The sequence below is a fragment of the Dermacentor albipictus genome, chromosome 8 (assembly GCF_038994185.2).
Source record: "Dermacentor albipictus isolate Rhodes 1998 colony chromosome 8, USDA_Dalb.pri_finalv2, whole genome shotgun sequence".
Lineage (NCBI taxonomy): Eukaryota > Metazoa > Arthropoda > Arachnida > Ixodida > Ixodidae > Dermacentor > Dermacentor albipictus.
In genome coordinates, this window is record NC_091828.1 from 121,913,139 (window position 1) to 121,927,860 (window position 14,722).

Genomic DNA, 14,722 nt, shown 5'->3' on the forward strand with positions numbered 1-14,722 from the left:
CGACGAAACAGCATTTCCCGGCGATTCACCGCGCGACTTGCAAAACCGCTTGACGTGCCTGCACATCCACATCTATTGCCTTGCGCAAAGACACCGCGACAACAGTCATGCGGCACTAATACAGCCTTGTAAATCAGAATATGGCGCAAAAATACGCGGTCGCAGCGCGGGCACAGAGCTGTACAGTCGGAGGAAAAGTAAAAATAGTAATAAGAGGACAAAGCAATATCGAACGATGACCGCAACATACCAAGTATGCATGTCCATGATAATATTCTAGCCAAAAGTAACATTGTAACAGCATAATACGCGCCGCCCGGGTGGCGAGGTGCAAGACAGCGCTATCTAACGCTAGCCGCTGGGCTCGAGCAGCACTGCGCACGCGCGAAAAAAAAAAGAGCCGGGTACTTCGTCGCTTCAGTGTCCAGTTCCCACCTTGTGCCATCGCGTATTCCCGCCGCCATGGCTGCGCTGAACGCCCATGTGGTTTCAATACGAGACGCGGTCACGCGCCAGCACTCGCGTTTGCCTGCCAGGCCGCCTTGTTACACGCGCAAGACACGGCGGCACGGTGCTGCGCTGGCCGCCGTGGCAACGTCGTCGTAAAGCCACACGGGGATGCAGCGCGGCCACGGCGGCTACAAGCGAACGCACAAAAATTAAGGCGAGGCAAGCTGGACAACGAAGCGACGAGCGAGCACCCGGCTTCTCGCGGCGCGTGCGCAGTGGACACCCAATTCGAGCCCCGCGATTAGCGTCAGACGACTTGCTCCGCAGGGTACCGGCAGCGCGAACTAAACAAGGCGGCTCGTCTCTGTACGTGACAGTGACAGAGGCCAGACACTCTTGCAAAGAATTCGAAGACTTCGCGAGGCGCGTTAAGAGACAGAAACATCGGGGGGGGGGCGTTATGTTCGTGGAAATACTGTACTTGCGTATTAACGGCTAGGAAGATTCATAGGAACATTCAGCCATGTAGGAACATAGGAAGATTCAGCCATGTATACGTATAAGAAAACAAATTGCGAAATAGTCGCACACCGTAAGATGTGCGGGCCGTTCCAACTAACGTTAGGCAAGCTGTTGCAGAAAAACAACAAAAATGAAGAAAGCAGTGCAAGCTAGTTTTAAGGCATACGCTGTTCGGTGGTAAGAATTTCGACGATAGGGAACGATAGGTTTTGTAATGTTATCTTACAGCGTGCATTCTTGAGTACCTTTTTTTTTTTCTTTAGACAGCTTGGATAAAGTTAGCCGGGGCATATATTATACACGCACATACGTAGTGGCTCACCTCGGACGTTGACGACAGCTGCTCCGTTGTCCCTTCCAGTTCGTCCGCGGGAACACGCGCACAAAAGAAAAGACCGCGGAAGACGCGACTTGAAATTTATCGGCAGCAAAGGCTAAGGCGTGACAGCTCTTGTGGGAGAACGGATGGACCGGCCGCCGTGCGTCGCATGCGTATTTCGGGAGCTCCAACGGGCCGTGCGAGAATCCCGGAGCAAGAGAGAGAGTCCCGTAACCTCATTTGCAGAAAGAAGTCCAGCAGGTCTTGAGTGGAGTAGCCGCGATTTAAAGCTTCGTAGTACGCCTGGCAGCAGAAGTGAGTGGCGGAACCCACGGCTGTTTCGGAGTCGGTGAAGCGGTAGACACCGCGCCTAACGTAGACAGTCGCTGCCGAAGCATACGTGGTACGACGCAGAGGTTCGGCTGACGCGGGCGGTGGCGGCGTGAAACGCAGAATGACGAGCGGGACTCCCGGCAGCCGCTTCTTACGGCAGAATTTAAGCGTGATTCTGGGCTGTTGGCGCATGCGCTGCTGTACCCAGGCGTCTTTCCTTCGTGCGCCGTACGACATCGCTCGTCGCCGCCGAATCGCAACAGCCGTTATCGCCGAGATCTACAACTCGTAACAACCGCTGGTCTAAGAAGAAAAAGAAAAAAAAAAGACGCAAAGAAACCTAATGAGAACGATCATCGCCCAAATCTGGCCTTCCATAATCAGCCGGTTTGGGAATATTGTCCGCCAATATTATTGTATCAGATCATGTATCACTCATTTACCACCCTACTAAAATCCCGACCACGAATTGTAGTATTTATAAATAAATAAATAAATAAATAAATAAATTACAGTAGCGTGTACTTTTGTCCAACCGCGGCTGCGTGCCGCATCGTCCATCGATGGGGGCACGCGGACGCAACGGCCGCTTCGCGCGCATCCCGCCGCCGTCGTGTTTGCGACGCGCAACCACAAACTCCGTGACTTGCAATCCACGGGCGGCTATACTGCGCAACGTGTCGGTGCCCCTTTCGAGTTTCGTTATCCACGTTATTTTTCTTCGTGATGTCTCGTTACGGACTGCTAGCTATACCAGGGCTCGTCGTTCATCTGACGCGACCCCGCGTTCCAATTATTTCGATTTCATATCGCGCGCGCTTATATCGTGACACTGACGTCCTGGATATGCTATAGAAGTGCGCTAAATCGCGGTTAACGGTAAAATAATAATAATAAGGCAAAGGGCTGTTCTTTGATGAGGCCAACCGTCGAGGCAAGACGTCTGTCTCTACGACGATGGCTATGATGTCGCGAAAAGCAGAGCCGACGACACGGCTGTTTGACAGTGGCTGTTTCTATATACGCCTGTTTTTCAGAGAGGCCTTTGCCACCTCGCTGTGCTTTAGCGAGCCGCTCACCCTCGATGTATACGTATATCCTCGAGCTGCCCGCCGCAGCTATGGCGGTGGCATTCCGCTGCCCAACACGAGCTCGCCGGTTCGACTCCCGACCGTGGCGGCCGCCACGTTCTCATGGAGGAAAAAAATGCTCCTCTACATAGCTGTGGTACAGTCGGCGTCACCCTTGTGTAGAGCGCGGGAACGGAGGCCTCCGGGGCGCCCAGGATCCAGCTAGCGATGTGTAACGCCATAGCTGCTGGGCACGTTTGAACCCAGCAGCTACCGTTAGACGTCGCTGGCGGGATCCTGGGAGGCCCCTGTTCCCGCGTTCTACACAAGGGTGACGCCGACTGCATATATACGTACGTCTCTTTACATACAAAAACCCTATAGCCGTTATGAGCGGTCACGTACGACGTTTGTCGTGTCTGGACCAATTCTCTGGCATTTTCTAACTTGATCACGGTTATCTACAACTGCAGAGCGCCTCGCTTGTCTTACCGTCAACGCATCATCTTTGTATTTTAGACGGGTACTTTACGTGCGTCTTGGAGGAAAATTAAAAAAAAATAGTAAGAGGACAACGCAAAATCGAACGATGACCACAGCATACCAAGTATGCATGTCCTTGATAATATTCTATCCGAAAGTGACATAGTAACACCATAAATGAAGCAGGTGTGCTGTCCCTGCTTCTTGAACTGAACATTAAAAAAAAGAAGGTCACCAGGGGCTGATGGAATGCTTAACGCCTTTCTTTTGAGGTATGCCGAATGATGCGCTAGGTTCCTCTCCTTTCTATATGAGAAATTTCTCGCGAGGAAATTACATTGGATTGGAAGCACGCAATAAATATTCCTAAATCAGAAGATTGCTTGTCCCTTCCTCCGACCGTCCCATATCCTTACTCTATAAGTGATCAAAAATACAGGAACATATGCTATTTAGACTCAGCTTAGAGCCTGTCTCACGATGACTATCGACGTTAATGCGATTAGCGTTCAACCAATGTAGCGACGAATGGTATTGCTGAAGAAACCTCTATTTAGAATCTGTAGTGGTCGTCCTGTGATTTGTATTCCTTCGGCTGTATGCCACACATACTGTCTCCGGGATCAGTCCACTTTGCAGTGACACTAGCTTGCTATGCAGGGTCGGCCTCGGGCATGACAACACATGACGAGAGCTGTACGACGACGTACCACCCCTGCAAACCACCCCTGCAAGCACACCAGTGTTCCGGCTGAGCTCTTGTGTGTAAGTAACATTCAGAATGGCAAAAGCCAAGCCAAGACCGACGGTTCCCCGTCGCTCTCGTCTTGTGCCCCATCGAGATGCGACACCAGCAGCTGCCAAGCGCTGTTCGTTCTCTTGCGTGCTGCGCACAATTAGTACACCGACTAAGGAGTTGAGGTGGTTCAGGCACAATGAGGAAATCTACTGCTTCGCCGATTTGAGTCCCGGCTATGGGGCATTTGTCCAATATATTGGGCATCAAATACTCCGCCACTACCGAGGCCACCGCATGTTTTAGCCCGTAAAACCGAATTTTCCAATATTTTGTACACCTGCTAGCGCCATTTATGAAGTTTTGTTGAAAATGCGTTAGTAGTTTGGCCACCAGGGGTGTTTACAATGGCGGCATTCAGCAGCACGGCTTTCTACCTGCTCGAAGCGCAGACTTACTCAAAACGGTTTGCGGATCCGAAGCGTTGAATTAATACGTCTAGCATGCCATCCCTAAAAACCTTCGTAGTAGATCCGACAAATCCAAATGCATTACTGATGTAGTTATTAAAAATTTCTGGTAAACGTAAAACGACATGAGCATTAAATGACCCTTTGCTCGGAGCGTATATCTTTTAACCCGAATCCACAACTCTTCGAGGTCTCAAGTTTTTGATTCAAGCCGCTTTCACCACATTGCAAAGTGTTGTTTAGGAGGTCGCTCGGCACATTGTCCGGCCTCTTCGAAGAGCGATGTGCAACAGATGGTGGTCCGAAGCAGACCACCGTCAATTGCAGCACATATATTATTGCGTAGAATTTGACTTCTCTTCTGTCGTCGTAATGGGGAGGCCACGTTTACGGGAATATGAGCCATTCATTATCTTACGTGACGGGCAGATTTAATTTTGAAGCAATTTAATTCTGAAGAAACGCAAGCGGCAATGCCGGGCGCATGCTGATAACCACGCCGACGAGCAAACTCGAGACGTTGAACGCAAGCGGCAACGGCGGACTGCGGGCATACCGCCAGTGACGTCGTCCTCTCCGTAGCAACCGGACGTGCGTGTAACCTCATTAAGAAACACAAAGACGTCAATCGTCAAGCCAATCCAAGCAATAGTCAAAACTATTGCGGGCATCCGAATCTCGAGTGGTGGGTTTTGCACCCAATATACGGAGCTTTTGATTAGTGGTTTTATACATCCCATCCCAGCTACAGCTATGGGAAGACCACGGGGCGGTGCAACTTGCACGCGAAAAAAAAAAGAAAGCACGGCAAAAAACACACACAAACCTCACGCACACACAAAAAAAAAAACAGCGGGAGAACCACAACAAAAAAAGCACTCCTAATGCATGCTCACCACGCGAAGCAGGCAAAAACGAAAACGAGGTGAAAAAATTGTGAAACAAAAGATTTACGATGTAGACTGCTTGCGAAGTTTGATTGCATAGTGTAACACTCGGTGTAACTAACACAGCTTCGCTGTTCGTCCATCCTCACGGACTGGCAAGGGCGGTGATTTTCTTCCTCTGTTTTTTTTTTCACTTTGACGATCCTAATGCTAACACATTAATATACAAGAAAACAGTCGGGAAGCAACAAACCATCGCCAACGGCCACAAAACGAACTAAGGCTGTGAGTTTATAAAGCACCAAAAACAAGCAAGAGCTATGGTCGGCCGGAAACTAACGCAAACTGCAACTACCACGCCGGTACGCTGGACGCTATGTTCTAAACTATATTCTAAACTATACTCTATGCGACCACGGACTGCCTTCCTGTTTAGCATCGAAAACTACTGGTGCAATTGTTATGCTATGGGCACAGCACCAACGATCCAAAGGGTGCGTGCGTTATCACCAAAAGAAAACGTCATATTTATTGCGCTTTTAGGTGGCGAATACAGGAAAACAAAGAAACGAGAAACTCTTCATTCAGTCAGGAGAGCAATGTATGATCAAGCATGGTTTGTCTTTGACCAGACTTGGACAGTGACGCTTCCTGTTGCCAGAAAGTTAGCACCGGAGACTCGCGTACTTTTTGCCTTGTTCTCCGGAGTCTCAGTGTAGACGTGCTCCGGATATGCGAGATTTTTAAATGCGTAAGCATTTCTATGTGGATTCACTGAGGACAACCATCGCTGACGCCTGACGCTTAGAAGCCGAGTGTCTTACCGACTGGGCTATACACCCCCACTTGCGGAAGGCGAATATATCTGAACCATATGAATGTGTTATGCCGCGTTGTATACGTTGTCACACAACACAGGCCGATAAGCTGTCAATGAGTCGATAAGGAGGCTAAGGAGTGATGAGGGGTTAGATGGGTTTCATCGCGGTTGGCAATGGCTTGACGCGGATGGATAAGGAAGGATAAGGGCTTATATTGGCCAGAGGGATTATGATAAGGTTGATAACGACCGATAAGGATTGATAATGGTCGAATCAAACCCTATAGGAATAATAAGGAACAATAAGAGTCGGATTATGTACGATAAGGGTTTACAAGGGTTGGATCAATTCCGATGAGGTTTATAACGACCGATAAGGACTGATAAGGGTCGTATCGAGTCTTATAAGGTTGATAGGGATCGATAATAGTTGGATCAAGTTCGATCAGGGTTAAGAACGACCAATAAAGGTTGATAATAATTGACCAAAAAGGGTTGATGAGAGCCGTACCAAGTACGATAAGGTTGCTAATCACCGCCAAAGTTGATAAGGGTCGCATTGAGTCCGATAAGGTTGATAACGACAATTATACTGGTCGTACGAAGTGCCAAAAGAGATTACAAGACCAATAAAGCACAAATTTCTGAACAATATACCGCTTCGTCAAACACGGTGAACAATCAACGTCGCGTCGTATGCGCGGAGATGAGCAAGTGACCCAATGCTTATGCATACTTAGACAACTAGTTAGTGCGTAATTTTTTTGTTAATATGTGTCTCGCGCCTCCACATCTGCAATGCACAGGCTGACGAGCGATCAACCGAGAAGTCGTCCGCTCAAAGATCGCTGCAGAGGAAGAGGAAGAGCACAGGGCAAGCCTCCAACGCCAGCTGCACTTCCGTACCTGACGTTGTTCAGGACGACCTTATAGCAAGCCAGCCTACCGGGGGCTGAGCCCGACGGTGGCTGTTAGCGGCAAGGCGACATCGGGAACGGCGCATAAAGCCGTCGAGCAGTCCACGTCAACGGAAGCCTTCGAAGGAACGCAGCCCGATAACGTCTCGACGTCTGTCGGTGACGTTACCGCCTTGTCGCAGCCTGCGCCCTACCAGATCCCAGATGGGAAGGCGGCGATGATGACTGCGGATAGTATGGATGACGTCTGCAAGCCGACGACACCTTCGATCTGCACTGAGCTAACACAGCAAGGCAACACACTCTCTACCATATGATATGGGAATGCGAGCAAAACACTTACGCAGACCCCAATTCCCAACTAACCCCGGAGCCGCGGGAGGACGCTGTGCCAAACTGCGTGCCTATCGTCGAAGCAATGGATGCTCCTCTCCATCGTTCTTCTGGTGTGGTTGTCCTTGTGCTGAGCTTCAAACATTCACTGACAACCTTGACATCGTCATGTCAGGCCAATTCGCCTAAATATGTGCACGAACCTCCAAAGTTCCACGAAACTGTCGACCCCTTCCCGTGGGTCGAACTGAGGATTACAGTGACGCGCCGGACCCAGACTTCTGCCGCGACGAAAGGGGAATGCGACGCGTATGACGTCACCACCCTCCCACCCCGTTCCTGCCGACGATGGATCGCCAAAGAGATTTAGGTGGAAGCAGCCCATCGTTAGAAGAGAGAGTCGCCAACAGCCATCCAGTCAGTCTGGTGCCCTCTTCGGCACCGCTACTTGTATGCTATTACATGCTATATCTGTACGTGTCGTACAAACTTTTTATCTCCTCTTCGTCTGCTACAAGTTCTCTCTCGTCCTCGACCCCGAGTCGCAATGGAAAACCAGCAGACCAGCTCAAGACCCGCGGCCCAGTCCCTAGTGGTGAACAGGGCCAGACTGGCAGCGAGGGACCCTTTCATCCTGGACTGAGCAAGCCACCAACATGGGCACACCAAACTTTTGTTCGCTAATGTTCAATAAAATTTGTTCCTCCCCCCCCCCCTCCAGTAACATGACCTTATTTTTTATAAGCCAAAACTGGGTATGAGCCATATTTAGAAGGCAGCCTCGAGCTGTCACGTGCATCGTGCCTCAGTGAGACGAAGAAGAAGAAGAAGCCGTCACGTTCGGACGTCCACGTTGGAACGAGCTCTCCAGACAGCGCAGGGTTTCTTGCAGAAAGCACCGAAGGAGCCACACTAGGCAACGAAAAAGCGGACGCCGTAGGGTACCTTTCATGCCGTGGCCCGACGGGACCGACGCGACGTCGAACGAGCCCTCCTGGACGGAGCTACGTGGCCGTCCCGCGGCCCATGCCCAGCGAGCCGTACGCGGACGCGGTAGAGGTAGCGCTGGTGGTGGTCGCCGCGCTCTTCCTGGCGGCCGCGGTGTGGCTGCTGGTGCGCAAGTACCGCGCCGAGCGGTCCCACAGCATGGCATGCACGCCGCCCAAGCTGGCCAGCCTGATGTCGACGCCCGTGCTGGACATCTCGCCGCTGAGGGACGAATGCCAGCAGCCGCTGTCCGGGACGCTCGCAGACAAAGAGCAGAAGCCGACGGCGCTCCTGACTCCGACCGTCGATACCAGCCACGTAAGACCTTCACTTCCGACCTTCCATCCGTCGAATGATTTCTTTCCTTTCTTAGTTTCTTCAACGCTTGCCTGCTTCTTGCCTTTCCTTCCTTCCTTCTTCCCGTGCTTGCGCCTTACTTCCTATTTCTCCTTCGGACAGTATTTCCAGTGCTTCTTTCGTTTTCGTCTTTCCTCTCCTGCTTACTATTTTTTTATTCCGTTCTTCATTCAGCCTTGTTTTCATTTTCCTCTTGCTTAATTTCTTTCTTTTCTTTCTTCCGCTCTTAATTCCTTGCTTCACTCCTTGCTTCCTAGCTCTTTTTCTGCCTTGATGTCTAACTTCCTCACTTCATCGATTTTCTTTTTCTTCTTTTACGTTCAGTCATTACATAAAATTAGTTTTTTGCACTGCAAACATAGCAAACCTTCGTAGGTCGGGCGAACAGTGGGAATAACCCTACAGTTTGCTACCCTACGGTAGGGTGCGGAGTCCCTCTGCACCCTACGGTGTATAACTCTGCGGTGCGGAACCACGTGGAGACCTGGGGCTCACGGTATTTTCCGAATGTGCTTTTGTGCTTTGTGACGCTTTTCTGGTATATCCAAACCGAGATCATTTTACAAAAAATGGCTACTAGCCATGATCCTTCGACAGCAACGTTACTTCCTCGAACGTTTCCTTCCTTCTTCCTCTCCCTTGCTGTTTCCACTTTCTGCCGGAAGCTCCTTTATTTGGTCACACTGATAGTTCTGTGTGCGCCATGCGTTGTCCTTAACGTATCTTGTCAAAGCACCAATATCTTTTTACTAATCGTAAAACTGCGGCAATGACGGTTCGGCACCCATAGGGGCATCGTATTCACAATAAAGAAAGTTCACGAACTCGTCAAGTATAATTTGAGACGTCAACACTGTCGTTTTAGGATGTGACAAAATTTCCTATAATATTACCTAACTCTGACAAGCGGTTCTTTACACCCTTGAGCAAAAAGAAAACTGGTTATCCTTCAAGGGCTTGATAAAAACGATGAAACTGACATTATAATGCCCATCCGGGCACTTTGTTCACATTACGCAGCGTTAGAGTATACTCTTAAACCTTTTGCCGCAACGTTTTGTAGTTCTATGATCGTTCTATTGTTCTACTTTGTTGCTCTAAGACCATTCAGAAAGCATCTAGTGTAAAAAAAATTAAATTATGAGGTTTAACGTCCTAAAACCACTTTCTGATTATGAGGCACGCCGTAGTGGAGGACTCCGGAAATTTCGACCACCTGGGGTTCTTTAACGTGCACCTAAATCTAAGTACACGGGTGTTTTCGCATTTCGCCCCCATCGAAATGCGGCCGCCGTGGCCGGGATTCTATCCTGCGACCTTGTGCTCCGCAGCCTAACACCATAGCCACTGGGCAACCACGGCGGGTACATCTAGTGTAGTGGTACGGTCTCACGTAGCCTCACGATCCTGCTTCAGATCTTGCACTAAACAAATCTGATGTCCCAAGCCGTACATGTGGCTCGTTCCCAGGTGTTGGCAAAGGATTCCTCGGCAACAGGGAAATCGACAAGTCGACCGCTCGACGCAGCTTCAAAGTCGGAGTCCCGCTCGAGGTCCAGCGTCGCTTCGAGGTCGCACTCAGCCTCGTGCGTCGGAGAGCGCGACCAGGCACCAGCCACCCCGCGAGGCCTTACGAAGGAATTTCAGCTGACCTTGGGCGTACCGGACGTCAGGTCAGCCATAGCGACAGAGCCGACGGGTGGACAGCACTGGAGTCGCTACCAGTCCAAGGAAGTGACAAAAACTGGATATCAGAAGAAGGCGCCGTCGGAGGAGGAGGCCGAGAACGGATTCGAGATCGATCATCTCGCCCCCACGGTACTTGCTGTTGCTGGAGACCAGGGGGCGGCCACAGCCCGGGCGCAGGACCAGGACAAGGAACCACGTCGCGGGCCCCGCGAGGAGCAGAAGAGAAAGGGCAGGAAATCGCCCGGCGGATCCAGCGTGAAGTCTTCCAAGCGTAAGCAGGCGACATGCTGTGCTTTCAAGGAAGGGCTGGTTGAAGATTTTTTTTTCCATTAACGTGAAACGTTACGTGACAAAAAAAAATTACGTGAAACATCCAGTAGTGTTGCCGCATTAAATTAACGTGTAGTTCTCGACGCTCGCTGGTGTAGCAGATATCTGTAACCGATCCAAACTCCTCCTTAAAGGGATGCTGAACAAAAATATAAAAAAAATGAGGGAAGCATCAAAATTTGACTTGGAAGGCGTTACTGTTCCGATACGCAGTGTTTATTTCACATATTTTATAACGGATGGCTGTACGCTGGCACACGCGGCGCTACGTGCCCACTACCGTGACGTCATGTGTACCGGCTTGCTGCAGCAGCAACAGAGCTGGGCAACCGGCACTTACCTGGCGTCCGCGTCTCCCACTTCTTCGTGAGCACGCAACCATGCAAGGTGCGAGCGAAAGCGACTGCACGAGTGGCGCAATTGCATAAAAGTGCGACGTCAACATGCTCTGTATAGTCGATTTGTAACGACGTAGTCCATGGCGTCTGCTCCCGCCGACCTTCTACTTGAGCCAGCGCCGTGCTGCGTACCATAGAGTTTCTCACTATAACACCTAGAGGGAAATCTGGCGCCACCGTCTATGGGAGTTTCTTAGGGGGGCACCGTGCCGTCACGGGAATGACGGTATATGTGTCTGCGAGGCACGTGTTGGCTGGTGTCGTAAGAGGCTTCGTCTAAAACGTGAATATGGCTACACAAATAACGCGTTCTCGAAGTAAAATCTTCATAAAATGTTTCCATTCACGCATATTACTTCTTTACTCACCCACGATGCATGACCAAGCGAAGAAAAGCAAGAACAGACGACCAACTGTTTCAAAGCGAGCGCGAACCTTGTCGTCTGTCCTCCAACTTTAGCGGCTCGCTGATACTTTTTACGTAACATTTAGTCGTACACGCAATAACAAGTTCTCATAGTTAAACAAAACATGTTTTCGCGTAATAATAAAGCTAAATCAGCTTTCCACGTACTGTTTTAGTAGAAAATGAATCATTGTGACAGACGGAACGGTACTTGTCAAGCGCGTCTTCAAGGTGTCCTGTCTCTTCGAGAACGATGCCAATGGATTCCCATGCATACCACAGTGCAGCAGCGCCATATTTCCCTCTAGGTAATGGGGTGAGAAACTCTGTGCTGCGTCCACTACGGACGCTACATGTACCTTGGGCACGCTTGCGAAAAGAAGCATGTGTCCAAGAAGCAACTGTGCTGTTGAGACTTCGTTCGCTGCCGTCCGGAGCCCTCCATGCGGGTGGAGAGACGCGGGCTATGGCTGGCACGCACGCCGGTATCCGGCACAGACAACGTCACAGAAACGTCACTTCCCGGCATGGTATCTTGCGAAAATGCATGAAATTCCTTATTTTTCCGTTAGCTTCTGCCTGAAAACAAGTTCTTGTCAGTCACTTTCAGGACCCAAGCTTTCATTTGGACTAATCAATCTCGGTCGCAAAAAATTTCTTCGGTATCCCTTTAATGATGTCTGTCACATACAACTGCGTAGCCCTTGAATGTAAAGCTTTAATTCAACAGTCAATCTCTCGTTCCTACCAGTGTCAGCGAGGCGTCAGCGAAAGCACTCCCACCCGGAGACGCTACCTGCAGTCGATTCGGTCAAACCTTCGGCCTCTGGAAATCCGGTAATGACGTCACCCTACCATCCTCATAAGGGAGCTGCAGACGGCGCTGCTCCCCCTGCCATCGTCACGGCTACGGCGTCCACGGCTGCTACTCCTACCCGTGTTAACGCTACGGTCGCCGCAACAAAGGATGCCACAAAGGTAGCAAAACTGCGATTCCATCAAAGCAACGTGAAAGTGATAACGCGTACGAAAAAGAGGAAGTCCACTTGATCTACGCGAACACTTGGCGACTAGCTCATATTAAGAAGGCTAACAGGCCTCTCAGGCTTTTTGCCAGCAGGCATTGGTTTAGAGGGTACGTATTAGCGTGACGTGGAAAGAAAGACTTAGTACTTTCACAGGAAGGAACAAAGCGAGCGCTAATTCCTTTTGCTTGAATGCAACGAACCGATACGGTATGACACAAGTGGCTGATTTGACGAGAAGCAGAATTAATAAAAAAGACAAAATTAAAATTATTGGGTTTTACGTGTCAGAACCCCGATCTGATTGAGGCACAACGTTATGAGGGACTCTGGAATTATTTGGACCACCAGGGCTTCTTTAATGTGCCCTTAAATCCAAGTGCACGGGTGTTTTAAAAGAAGAGAGCATTTTGGCGAGCACTAGGAGTATAGGGATGAGCGCGTTTATGTGAGGCGGCCATCTCATCTGCATGCATATATAGGATTACTATGGCGTCTAGCGAGCGCGGCGAGCCCCCTTTGTGCAAGTGAAGGTAGTTCCCCTTGTCAGAACATTTCCTCAGAACTGAGTCTTTCCTTACTGGGCCGCTGTAGTATTTCTGCGAGTATTGCAGCCGCCACACATTCGCCTCGGCTTGCCGTTTCCGAAAGGGCATGCGCGGCTCTTTACTGTGAGCCAGCAAACAAACATTTAACGTGTTAAACGGCGTCTATGCGTGCCAGGCAATTAGATATGCGGAGAACCGGCTCTTTCAAGACACTTTATTTTTGGTCGCACAGAGGTTATTCTCAGTACATGGCACGAAGAGTACGTGTTTGAGGAACCTCGCCTAATGAGCGCGTCTCGCGCCTCTACCTTGCGAACGTACAGGTGCGGGATGACGAGCGGTCGTCGAGGAAGTCTCAAGCGAGGAGGTCGCAGCGCAGGAAGAGCAAAGGGCACGTCTCAACTGCCAGCTGCACGGCCACCCCTGCATTTGTCCGAGACGCCACCGGCGAGCCATCCGCAGCGGCACACAGTTCGGTGTTGCCAACCGCCATCGCCGCGTCAGCCGCTTCCTTCGGCGGGATTACACCGAAGGCAGCTGTGCAAGAGCCCGTCAAGCCCGCGGTGACGTCACTTCCGCGACAGAGCGACGGCCGAGAACGTTAACGCGGCAATGCTATCGAAACCCCGGGGTTTGGATTCCCTGCCCTCGAGTGCGTCCCACCCGCCGCCCGCGAGCATCACGACGGTTGCTGCTTCGTCGGGAATGGAGGACGTCTACAAGACGGGCAAGGCCTCTCGCTCGTCAAGTTTCGCCGTCGAGAGGACCTCGGAAGCCGACAAGGACGCAGTCTCGGGGGCAGTGCCCGCCAGCGTGGCCGTCTTCGCACCCTTGACCACCGGCCCTGGCCGTTGGGCCGCAACCGTTCCTGGTATTACGGGAACCGACACCGATTCGTTGGTGGCAGCGTCGGACTTGCGCTCCATGGTGCCATCTTCGCGGGCTCGCACTTCGGCCGACAAGAAAGGCTTGACATAGCACGCGGAATATATGCCGGTCGGCGATGGCAACGCAGTGCCACGTACTCCGCAAAGTATGCTGCACAACTGCAGCTCGTTGTGTGGCGCAGCACATGGATCACAGTGTTTCCGGAGGGCATCGCCGAGTCGCACGTGGTGTACACCTTCTACCACATTCCGCGTGCTCACTTAGGTCGGCCAAGCCGGCTCTGGCCATGGTCATCCAAGCGGGGTCGGTTTTGTGTACGCCATGCACCGCCGTTCGATGTCTGCCATATTGCGAAACCTTCCCAAGTTTCACATTTTCCTTCTCCTCCCGGAGAGAACCATACGGAGAACTATGGGCCAATCCAAAGCCGGATTTTAGCCGAGTAGAGCTGGTGCAGGTGGCCGACCAACTTCTACGCAGCTGCGAGCGGACAATCGCTGCTATACAGCCGCTGTGGAATTGCTGCGGCACAATTTCGTTTTATCAATTTAAGCTAGTTATTTTTTTTTGCCATCATGTATTTGGTCCATTACTAATTTTGGCCATTAGGCTTTCATTTGTGCCTCAAGGACATGCTTTAAAAAGCAACGAGCTTGTTTTAAAGTGAGAATTTTCTAGTGGGTCGGGACTAGCGGAGAACTTCGACTTCTCCGCCACGCTTAATAAACGGAGATCCCCATCCCCAAATCAAACT

The 14,722-nt window shown here is 50.8% G+C and overlaps 1 protein-coding gene across 1 annotated transcript; it reads left to right on the top strand.

Moving 5' to 3' along the window:
* The first annotated feature begins 8,175 nt into the window (after nucleotides 1-8,175).
* LOC139049141 (nucleolar and coiled-body phosphoprotein 1-like) lies at nucleotides 8,176-14,539 on the top strand. The gene is made up of 4 exons (XM_070524373.1): nucleotides 8,176-8,645; nucleotides 10,155-10,644; nucleotides 12,259-12,485; nucleotides 13,404-14,539. Exons 1-4 carry the CDS (start codon nucleotides 8,367-8,369, stop codon nucleotides 13,683-13,685), a joined length of 1,278 nt encoding a protein of 425 aa, XP_070380474.1. The 5' UTR covers nucleotides 8,176-8,366; the 3' UTR covers nucleotides 13,686-14,539.
* The last annotated feature ends 183 nt before the right edge of the window (nucleotides 14,540-14,722 follow it).

Excerpts from the sequence above, each read along its gene's own strand:
- LOC139049141 (XM_070524373.1), top strand. The coding sequence starts at position 8,367 with ATGCCCAGCGAGCCGTACGCGGACGCGGTAGAGGTAGCGCTGGTGGTG. Across the intron at positions 8,646-10,154 it reads CGACCGTCGATACCAGCCAC|GTGTTGGCAAAGGATTCCTC; the intron begins GTAAGACCTTCA and ends GCTCGTTCCCAG. Across the intron at positions 12,486-13,403 it reads CAACAAAGGATGCCACAAAG|GTGCGGGATGACGAGCGGTC; the intron begins GTAGCAAAACTG and ends GCGAACGTACAG.